General features: G+C 54.5%; 1 protein-coding gene across 1 annotated transcript in view; it reads left to right on the top strand.

The window, feature by feature from the left end:
- The first annotated feature begins 360 nt into the window (after positions 1 to 360).
- The window catches only part of NSD2 (nuclear receptor binding SET domain protein 2), a 44989-nt gene continuing 33928 nt past the window's right edge, over positions 361 to 11421 (top strand). Inside the window, 4 exon segments of the mRNA XM_025051844.1 lie at positions 361 to 1012; positions 2747 to 2912; positions 10644 to 10810; positions 11223 to 11421. The exon segment at positions 11223 to 11421 is cut by the window's right edge and continues 66 nt beyond it. Coding sequence (XP_024907612.1) covers positions 419 to 1012; positions 2747 to 2912; positions 10644 to 10810; positions 11223 to 11421 — 1126 coding nt within the window. The 5' untranslated portion in view covers positions 361 to 418.

Raw genomic sequence — 11421 nt, 5'->3', positions numbered from 1 at the left:
GGCCGCCTCAGCCATGACAGGCCTGGGTGTGTTAGCTGCCGCAGGCACGTGTAGGGGGGTAGGTGGCAATGTCCCTTTCAGGAACGAGTAAGCAGATGGAGTATCCTGCCTGCGGCCATGTTGCGTGTTAGAGGTTGCGGCACACCTGAAGTTCCTTGCCTGACACTTTTGTTGTCCTTAAAGTCCTTTACCATTTTGTGATTTTGTATCATTTTTTTGTGGGATTAGGACTGCCTCCTGTGACCCAAATCATTATGTAAGACATCATAAATTACCTCAAAAAAAAAACAGCCCAGAAGAAACCCCACGAAGCCACAGAGACGCCGGCACGCTCATCTTCGGTCGTAAGTATGACGTTTCTTTTTCTTTTCGTTTTTCTAGGACTGTAGTGTTCTGAGAACGGAAGCATCTGGACTGAATGGAATTTAGCATCCAAAAAGGTCCTTTTTCTGTTCAGAAAGCTGTGAAGAGCGTAACGATGAAGCAGGCACCGGAAATCCTCGGCGCGAACGGGAAGACGCCGGGCTGCGAAGCGAGCCGTGAGTGCTCCGTGTTCCTGGGCAAGGCCCAGCTCGCCAGCAGCCTGCAGGACAGCGTCGTGCCCAAGTTCAACGGCCACGACGCGCTGCCCTTCCTGCCGGCCGAGAGGCTGAAGGATCTCACCTCCCGCGTGTTCAACGGAGAGCCCGGGGCTCCCGATGCCAAACTGTGCTTTGGGCCCCAGGAAGCGAAGGGCGTCGGGACGCCGCCCAGCACCGCCCCCACCAAGAACGGCTCTCCGGAAATCAAGCTCAAAATCACCAAAACATACATGAATGGGAAGCCCCTCTTTGAATCTTCCATCTGTGGCGATGGAGCTGTAGCCGCGCCCCCGTCGGAAGACAGCGGGCCGAAGCCCGAGGCCGCGGCACGGCGGAGCAGGAAGCGGGGCATGAAGTACGAGTCCTTGCTGGAGCCGGGTCTGGTCGAGGCCGCGCTGTTGTCCACGGTCTCGGGTCCCCCGGATAGAAAGGTATTTGTGGGGACAGCACAGCCCCTGCTCCCTGAGCCAGAGAGCCGTGTCAGGACGCTGCCCCGTGCTTGGGGGTGGGGGGGAGGGTGCTGGAGCACCCCAGTGGGGGCGTGGGCCTGGCCCCAGGGGACCGTGACATCGTTCCTGGGCATGTCTTGCAAGGCCTAAAGAGGTAACGAGGTGTCTGAGCGTGACATGGCCACGAAGAGGCCACGCAGTTTCCGAGCCCAGGTCTGGCCACTTCCAGCCCTCGCACCTGGGCTGCGTCTGCGGGTCTCCGCTCCAGATGCCCTGTTCAGCCTGCTCTGGCCAGTGGGACAGGGGCACCTGGGTGGGCCTGGGCGGCGGCCGTGCTGACAGGGTGCTCTGGTCACTCCTCCCACGTGGCTGGCTGTCCGCGCCCCTGTCCCTCCACCAGCGGGCCAGCAAGCAGTGCACTCCTGAGGTCAGAGCTGTGTCTTCCAACCTCATATCCTCAGTCCCAGCTCAGAGCACTGTGAACAAGCGTTCCCTCGTCACAGGCCGGGGTGGGGGCCCTAAGCTAGCATGAGAATGCGGTGCTTCGTGTCCTCATCTCTTAAAGTGACACTTCGGAGGGCCCACCACCTACGTGAGCGACAGCCACACAGAGCAGCCCGGCGCCCTGTCCACCTGGGGCTGGGCTCCGGGAGCAGTCGGTGCTCACTGGGCCACAGCGCAAGCTCCAGGCCCCTTGCTGGAGCCCAGAGCGGGAAGCTGAGTCCGGTGCGAGGTTGGAATGTTTAGTTTAAAATTTTAATTGAGGCATTTTATTTGTAATTTCCACAGATAGGAGGAGAAATGGTCCAGATTTCTTTGAAATTGTCAAAATAATGAACTTTGAGTGTTTAAAAGTTGTTTTTGAGTGCTTGGGTGCTGGTTAGCCCTCGCTAATGCACTTACAGTGGCGATTCCTTGAAAGACACCTTTGGTGGCCTGGGCTGCCACAGGGCCTCTGAGGTGCCCGTGCGCGTGATGCCAGCCCTGTCACTTGGTTCTGTTAAAGCTTGAGTAAGTCACCTGGTTTTTGACTCTGTCTTCAGAGTGGAGACAGTAAGCGTCCCTGTGGGCTCACCACGTGGCGTCGGTGACCGGTCTTCGTGGAAGCGCCCTGTGCTCCAGCGCGCAGCCTTGGAAGGGTGGCTCCGAGTGCCCACTTGGGTCGGGGGTGTTGGCTGCATGTCCCCGCGGAGCAGAACCAGAGTGATGGGGGTGGCTTCAGTCGGGTCTCAGCCTCCTCACCCACCTGCGTTCCAGGGTGGGGAGACTGAGGCTCAGGGTGCCCAGGACTCAGATGCAGTTGTGGGCTGAGGCCTGCCACCAGGCCCCACGTCCTTGCCACACTGGGCCCTTTCACGCGGGACGGCGCGTGTGCTTCAGGGAACGGACAGACCTGGGCGGAGGGGCCGAGCGCCAGGGTGCAGATTTGGGCTTCCCTGAGGATTCTTGACCAGGTGAATCAAGCACATTTAAAGACTACCCACCAGGCAAGGAAACAGGTGGAGATAGAGACCTTTGTGACGCTGAGCGCCTGCTGTGTGCAGACACCGGCCCACCCATGAGCCGAGGGCAAGGGCTGCCATCAGGAAACAGCGAGGGGGCGCTCCTCTTTAGGGGGTGTGTGTTTGGGTCCTCTGGCCTGAATAACCCTCAGTCCCCTGCGCGTGGGAGGCCGGACCTAGGTGTTGGTGCATGTCTCGTGTTGTTCCTTTTCAGATTCCAGCTAAGAAAGAGCCCTCCTGTCCAAGTACCGGCCGAGACCAAGACCAGCTGTTGAGATACAATGTCGGCGATCTAGTGTGGTCCAAAGTGTCCGGTTACCCTTGGTGGCCATGCATGGTTTCTGCTGACCCCCTGCTCCACAGCTACACCAAGCTCAAAGGTGCCGTGTTTGGGCTGGGCTCCCCCTCTGCCCCCAGCCTCCCCTTCGGTGTCTCCCTCAGATAGCCCTCCTCTGGTTCTCCTCCCATTTTTAATTTTGTTAAAACGCACATGACAGAACCACCGCTGTAACCACTTCAAATGCACAGCTCAGTGGCGTTAAGCCCGTCCCCGGGCCTCCCCTCTTGTGAGTGTGACCCTGTCCTCATCGAACATTGCTCCCTGGCCCCTCCCCCAGGCCCTGGCAGTCACCATCTACTGTCTCTGGTTTCGATTTTCTTCCCTTACGATTAGTATGCTGAGCATCTTTCCATGGGCTCCTTGGCCCTTTGTTACATCTTCTCTAGAGAAATGTCTCTTCGAGTCCTGGACCCATATTTGAATTGGGTTGTTTTTTGTTATTGAGTTTACTGCGGTTCATTTTTGCAACTTTGCCTAAAGTTAGTGATCGATTCAGATATGATACACTGCCATGTCTTTATAGATCCAATTCAAGTGGTATACTTCATCAGATTGAATTAGTATTTAAAGAGAAGTGGTCTTTGCCTTGTATTGCTTTTCAGGTTTTATGATGAATAATTTCATTGTTATTTAGATACAGAAGGTGCTTATTTTAGCATAATTTCCAGAAATAGTATATTATATACTGAGTTTTGAGTTTTAAAAATACCCCAGTTAATTTTATTAGGCCCGTGGGAAGGAGAACTAGAAATGATCATCCTTGGTGTCATGAAACTTGGGATGAGAAACTGGTACATAGGACAGTTGAAGAACGTACTAAGAGTAAATGTTATTGATACAGATTAGAGCAGAGTATAATCTAAATAGTTGGGCATCCCCAAAAACAAAAACTCCTGTTTTAGAGAAAAAAAAGTGATCAGGTGGCTTGAGATTTTTCTAGAATGAAGTTTGGATTTAGTGTGGGGAAGGCGAGGTGTGAGTCACACAGAGGTGGGGCTGAGCAAGTTCCCAGGTGACCCGTGCACCCTTTGAAAGTGTGGGTGACGAGAGCCGTGGGCTGGGTCAGCGGGCACTGTGGCCCAGGGCTGCGAACCAGCCAGCCTTGTCGGCCCCCTTCTGGCCTTCGGCTGGAGGTCGGAGCTCGAAGTAGCCGTCTAGGCTTAGGCCCTGCCGGCTAGCTGCGGAGCAGGTGGCTCTTGGGCGCAGGGCTCAGTGCTCCATCCTGGCAGACAAACCCTGCCGGGCGAAGAGCACCTCACTATGTCTCACCTAGGCCACTGCCCCCGGGTGGGCGGGCCTGTTTGGGGGCGCATGCGTGCTCCGCAGGACTTGTGGTGGGGGCCTCCTGGCCTCGGGCCTCGGGCCTGGCTTCAGCTTCAGCTCTGGAGGGTTTTTGGCTTCCTCGGCTTGCCGGAAGCAGGGGTTCCTTCCGGGGGACCAGCACGCAGCCCCCAGGCACCTGGACTGGGGCAGAAACAGTGGCTGCGACAGGGGCCGGCAGTTGGCTCTCATGGGGGTGGGCCTTCACGCCTCTGCAGCCGCAGGCGGGTCGGGAGGGTGGGGAGGTACTGCCAGGTCTTTCCTGGCTCTGGAACTGGGCACAGTCCCCATGCAGCACACCAAAGCAGACGTCAGCGTGAGCTTCGGGACCCCTGGGCCGTTTGCCTGCATAGCACACTCCAGGCAACCCCTTAGCGATTCCTTCTGGCTCTGTGAGTATTTGCCTTGTTTGTATAAAGCTCTGGCATCTCCGGCCTGGGGCTGAAGGAATCTGGTGGCCATCTGGGTTCTGGAGTCGGGCCATCCCTGTCGCAGTCTCTTTGGGAAGCCTCGCGGCCCGCAGCGGCCTTCCCCGGTGGCTACCCCGGCCTTATGGCCGGCTCCCTGCCAGGCTTTTCCCTCTGTGGTGCACGTCTCTGGGCGGAGACCTTGCGGGTCCCGCTCAGCTGCTTGATCTGGGGTTGAAGGACCCTCTGCTTCACACCTGTGTCCTGCATGTGACAGACAGACGGTGCTCGCCCGCTTGGGGGGGCCTTCGCACAGGGAGAGTGGGCGCTTGGGGTCGGCAGTCGCCCCCGCCACCTCCCCTTCCACTGCACAGCCCGGTGTCCACGGCGTGTGCCTCCTGCCCGTCGGACTCCTTTGCTGAGGCCATCCCTGATTCACCGGCGACCACCCCTGCAGGACCCTCACGTTGGGCCGTCTACCTTCAGGGACTTTGTACCCATGTTTAGTGCCTTTATATCACCGGGTGTTTGTCCAGGTGTCACAGCGAGGCCAAATGACCACACTTGGGTTCTGTCCACACTGGGATTCTGCAGTTTTTTGTTTGTTTGTTTGTTTTTTGTGAAATAGTCATTGTTTGCTTGTTTTTTATTTAGAACCCTCCCAGGCCCACTGTTCAGAGTGGGACAGTGCAGTGGATGCCTACCCACCCTCAACCAGGTGTGCAGCCTTAAAGGTTTTGCGTGACCTGCTCTGTTTCCCTCTTTGTAAACGCCCCTTTGTCACCTGTCTGCGTGTGGGCTGTAGACATCATGGCACTTCACCCCTATGGATGTCAGCAGGGATCTAAGAACGAGGACAGCTTCCTCACGGGCCCGGCACCCCAGCCACGCTCTAGGAAGTGTCACTAGCCCCTTCCATTGTCACAGTCCCGATCCGCGCTCCGTGGTGGAGCCGGGTGCCTGCCCTGCATCTGGCTGTCACCAGCTCAGGTCCTCATGGTCTAGAAAAGCTCTGCCCGCCGCAGCCTGGTCTCGACTGCTCGGGAAAGTCTGTGACCAGACTTAGCTCTTCGCTGAAGGCCTTTTTGCAGGAAGTAGGGGTGCAGGTCTAACAGTGATTCTCTAGGAACTGTTTGGGGGTGTAGCAGAGGGGAGCCCTTGTAATCACCGGCAAATCAAACTTCGGAGGACGGGTAATGTGCATTTGAGAAGCGATCAGAAGGAAGCGAGCCAGGTCAACCCCCCAGCTGGAAGGACATTTGAGTGACCTTTGAAAAGAAAAGGGGTGAAAGAAACCTTAAGAAGAACATTGGGGTGCCGGCAGGGCACTAGGCTGCTCAAATCACGTCAGGCATCGGGAGCTGCTGGTGTCCGCTGTCCCATCCCACAGCCCTCCAGTGGGAAGGCACGGTCCCTCTCATCAGTGAACCGTCTGCGGCTGTGCTTGGGGCCGGTGCCCTGCAGCCCGTCCACGGTCTCAGCACCGCTGCCGCCGGCCCGTCCCTGCCCCGCTTTCAGCGCTGAGTTAGCTGACATCTCTGTGCGAAAACCGGTGTCTGAGCCTTCACTCTCTAATGCTCAGACGCCGGGGTCCCTGAACTGCTTGTTAGCCGCGTCCGTTCGTCGTGTCTCTCTGTCGGCCTTGGCGCATCGCCTTACATTTAGCCAACAAGATGCTCCAGGCTCGTTTTGAACTTTTTTTGCCGCTGTCCTGGAATCAGCCATTTCTTGGAGGAGGCCTAGGTGCCCTCGGCAGAGGCGGGGTGTGGAGGCCCAGATCTGGGGGGCACGGGCTGTGTCCCGGCTGTGGGGACAGGTTTCACTGGGAGGCTGGTCTCCAGGCGGTGCTGGGAGCCGGCCCCACGGGGGGCTCGTGAGACCTTACGATTCCCCAGCACCTGGTGTGCAGCGCCCGACGGCGGGCGAGGTGGTGAGCGAGAGCGCCCCTTGGGGTTTAGGTGTCCTTGTGGGGGAAGGACAGGGACGTGAGGAGAGGTCGGCTTCTGCGTGGAGCTGGCTGGGCCTGGGGGCTTGTGACATGGAGGTCCCCTGTCCCCACTCCGTGTCCTTCCGTTTTCTCTTCGTGTCCGTGTACTTCTGTCCCTTTGTCATGCTAGGGGTGGTGGACGTTCTTGAATCTGGATCTTAGTGACGCACTTACGTTTTAAAAACGGAAGTGTAATTCCGTATAGAAGAGAAGGCACCGTAAGCTGCAGCGCAGTCTGGGTGCTTTCCAAAGTTTCCGTTTCCTTCGAAACTCAGAGGTAACGAACGTCTTAACGGTGCCGCCGTGACATCATCAGAACCTGTCTGCTGCTCCTTGCCGGGCGTCTCGGTGGATGAGCAGCGTCGAGGCCTTTAGGTTGGAAAGAGAGGATAAATGTGTGTTTTAAATATTACACTCTGACGAAAACTGGATTCTGTTCACCTGGGAGGTTTGCCGGCTCCCTGGCACACCTGGACCCTCCTCATCTCTCCAGAAAACGAGTCTGGAATCAAGTAACTTTCTGCTGTGGAGATTTTTGTCATGACTTTTTCTGTTTTATGGAAGGAAACCCTCACTGCTTTATTTATAAATTCAGCGTTTTCTAGAGTTATTGCAGGTCATTTGGCTGTCATGGCGCGGGTTATCGCTAGTGTAATCTTGATTTTTTCCTTCGTCTGTCAGCTGCCGAGAGGTGTGTCAGCGTCTCTGCTGGGCAGACGATGTGCTTTTTTTCTACTCGCGGTTTCGTCAGTCTCTGCTTTCCCTGTTTTGGTGCTCTGGTCCCCCCACCAAAAAAAACAAACTACCGGGGTACCAGGCACAGCGTGCCTGTCCTTGTTTCCCGAGTACTCTGGCTTCCTGTCCTTGTGACTTGTCCCTGTGCTCCCTTCTTGCTCTGTAGACACCGGGCCTGGTCCCCTTCCCCGCGGCTTCTCTCAGCTCCCAGGCAGCCTTGTCTCTATGTGGGGTCCGTTCCGCACACGTGAACGGCTGCTGTCGGTTCCCAGGCCCCACACGTTCTGGAGAAAGGCTCTGGTTCACGTAGCCCAGAGGGCCAGGGACTACGTCAGTCGAATGGGCCACGATGGGGAGGAAAGGAACAGAGGGCCACGTGAGGTACCTGGGCCATTGGAGGCCAGGTTCTCGTGAGGGGGGTTTGGGGAGAGTCGGGGGCAAGTATTTTCATACCAGCAACTGTGATTAGTGAACGTCGAGATTAGCCCAGGAAGGAAGGGTTATTCACAAATGGTGGGACAGCTGGCCAGTTACGTGGTCAGATAAAACATGGAGATACTCACCTCTCAACATGGACCAAAATGAAATTACTGTAGAAATAGAAAATTGGGTTACATTGTTACCAAATTCCTAGACAGGAAAGAACTTGAAAAACGTTACATTCATTTTAGAAATTTGGGATCAGACTGTGGTGTTCCTTGCTTTTTTCCACCTGACATAGGAACATTTGTTTGTGCCACTATTTTATAAAAATGATGTGAGTTCATGGTTTTTCGTCATACGTACTGTAGCAGATCTTCTTCGTTATGCAAATGCTGTGACATATGCTTTCATTTTCATGACCGAGAAAAGTTATTTCAAAGCATTAAAGTGTAGTGGAAGAAGCCACAGTCACTCGACACATTTTTGAATCTCAGCTGTTCTAAAATCAGAGACACGCGCGCTCACAAACAAGCCAGATGCGCCGAGTGTGATGGCGACAAAGTCCCCTGCTCTCCCTGGACGCAGCCCTTTCTCATTCTCTCAGCATTTCCTTCCGGTTTTAACTACTACTTTTTTACTTATCATTTACACATTTTCTGTTGACTTTCTGCTCTGGAAAATGAACGTTGAGCTCTTCAGTCATTTCTTATTTCTTCCCCTCCCACCTTCCCATGTATTCAGCCCACTGTTCTTATTAAATCTAAGTGTTTATGTCGTTTTGACTATGTAAATACCACTCAGAAAAATCAAGCTGTGTTCTGTAATTGTATTTTTTTGTTTGACCTTTTGTTTTTCTTGGAGTTAATTATTTCCTTTCTTTTAAAACCATACACTTTGCTGTCCATACAGCCCTGATTTTCCCTCAAGTATTTATTTCTTTGTTCTTAAAACTCATCCTGTTATATGGTTAATTTCTCCTATTGGGGGAAAAAAATGAAAACCCATGTCTGACTCCCATTTCCCTTTTCCGCACCCCTCGGAGCTCATCCGCTCAGCTTCCCTCGCTGCCCAGATGTTCTCGTGGTGCGCAAGGCTGGCTCACCGCGCACCCCCGGAGGCCTCTCCCGCAGCCTCCCGTTGTCCTGCTCAATCCGCGCTGCTGGCTCTGGACCTGGGTGCAGCGGTCATCCCAGGCTTCCTGTGAGACACTGTCCTGAGTGACAGGTGTTTTCTGTGGCCTCACACCATGCTCTTTCTTGGTCAGTTTCCCTTTTCTTCCGGAGTACGTCTTTGGCGTCCTGAGCAAGTGCGTAGGGGTGTAAATTGAGTCCCTCTGGTGGGGAGATGGCTGCTGCTTCGTCCTTACACTTCCCTGATGATCTGGCTGGGTATAGAATTTCGTGCTGAAAGTAAGTCTTGTCAGGGTTTTGAGGTATTGTTCCATTTCCTTCTAGCACCCAGAGTTGCTCTTCAAGTACCTTGTCGTCCTGCTCCTGGTCCCTTAACGTGGACGCTGTCCTCTCCTCCTCCCCCAGCAACTCGGCTGTCACAAACATGTCCCCCGGGACGGGTGCTGGATGTGGCACTTCGAGGGCTATAGTTCTGAGCCATATTCTTGTGTTAACGCTTTGATGACTTCTGTTTCTCTGTCTGGAAGGCCAGCCGTCGATTTGGTGGCATGCCCCAGGACTGGCCCTGGTCCTGTAGGCTTCTCAGGGCATTTGATGTTTTTCATGTTAATTTTTTCTTCTTTCTGGGAGGTTTCTTAACTTGCGTTCCAAGCTTCCTTACGGAATTCTATTTTCGTAGTTGTGTTTTAAAATTTCTAATAGCTCTTTAATTTTCTTTTTCATAGTGAAGTAGCGTTTTCCTCTTCCTGGCCCTGCCTGTGTCCTTGGGGCCCTTCTGCTGAGGCCTCCTGGTGCTGGGTGTGCGTTGGGGAGCAGCCCCCGGCCCCGTCGAGAGCGGCTGCTGTGCAGGGCCCGGATGGGGGCGGCCCTCCAGAGGAGGGAGTGCCGAGGGGACCCCTCTGGGCGTGCCCGTCTCCAGGAAGCGGCCTCGGGTCCTTGTGGCCAGCGCACCGTGTGCGGGGACGGACTGGCACTCTGGACACTGACCGCCCCCCGCCACTTGGCATGGAGGTCTGGCCTTTTAACCACCTCGCCGACCCAGCCTCCCCCGAGCTCAGCCGGTCTGGCGCCCTCTCTTGGGTTTGGGTATCACGTGTCTTCCCCACCTCGTCCCTTTGGCTGCACCGTAGAACGAGGTTTCCTTCCTGCCAAAGGCAGCAGAGTGGACATCTGAGGGCCCGCTCTGTGGCTTCATGGTGGCCCTCAGAGGTCATGTGTGCCCTTATCCCAGGCTGAGCACTGCGAATACGTAGCTGGCCCAGGGCTGTCTAGCCAGTAGGTGGTAGGCTGGGACTTGAACCCGGGCCATTGACACCAGTCTGTGCCCCTCGCTGCTGAATGGCCTTTTGCCAATGTCCTCTCTCTCATCTCTCTCTCTTTTTTTTACTGCTCATGGGCAGCCTCACGGCCATTGTTTATTTTTTTTGGGGGGGCGACATGGGTTAACAAAATCTAGTAAGTTTTGGGTGTACAATTTAACAATATTTTGTGTTCTTTATCGGTATCTTTTTAAGTGGATCTTGGAAGGGAGGGGGTACAGGAGTGTGCCTAGTCACTGCTTTTCCCTGTGGGTTTTGGACCTCACTGGGCCACTCGTGAATGCATTTCCCTCTCTGCCTGCAGCTCGGTGGGTCGGGAACAGCGGGGTTCACTCTGAGGTCGGCATTCTCAAGCAGCACCCAACTCCATATCAGTAATTATTAATACGTTTGCCTAATTTCGTCCCAAATTCTAACTTTCAAGTTCTAACATTTTATTTTAAAAACTAGGTCAGAAAAAGAGTGCCCGCCAGTATCACGTACAGTTCTTTGGTGATGCCCCAGAAAGAGCTTGGATATTTGAGAAGAGCCTTGCAGCTTTCGAAGGAGAAGGACAGTTTGAAAAATTATGCCAGGAAAGTGCCAAGCAGGCACCCACGAAAGCTGAGAAAATTAAGGTGATAGATGTTCCTTAAGTACAATTTTAGACCAAAAGCTTTATTTTTATTCTTAATTATTGAGCTTGTTTTGAACTTACGGTTGCTTGAAAAAGTGTAATGCTCTCTTATGTCTGTCATTGTTTACTTTGCCCCCAAGTATGCTGTTATAAAATATGACAATGTTTCTTTTGAGACACAATTTATTCTTTTTACTCATTGGATGACTCCCAGAGATAATTTGTTATACCATGTTTATTTTCCTCTATAGCCATACACGTCCCTAACCTCTGTGTAATGTATGCGTTGTATTAGCTAAATGTGATTGCAATTGACATCTAGACAGAGCTGTCAGAGCGGCTGATCTCTGTCCGGCCTCGGGTTAGTGCCCGCCGCGGGCGCATGACCCACGGCCCCCCGTCTCTCTCTGCAGCTGCTGAAGCCGGTCTCCGGGAAGCTGCGTGCGCAGTGGGAGGCGGGCGTCGTGCAGGCCGCGGAGGCGGCGCGCATGCCGGTGGAGGAGCGCAAGGCCAAGTTCACCTTCCTCTACGTGGGCGACCAGCTCCGCCTGAACCCCCACGCGGCCAAGGAGGCGGGCGTCGCCATGGGGCCCGCCGGAGTCGCCGAGGAAG

Source organism: Pteropus alecto, unplaced genomic scaffold (genome assembly GCF_000325575.1).
Source record: "Pteropus alecto unplaced genomic scaffold, ASM32557v1 scaffold5, whole genome shotgun sequence".
NCBI lineage: Eukaryota > Metazoa > Chordata > Mammalia > Chiroptera > Pteropodidae > Pteropus > Pteropus alecto.
The sequence above is the reverse complement of the archived record's forward strand: the minus strand, read 5'-3'. Positions and strand labels throughout refer to the sequence as shown.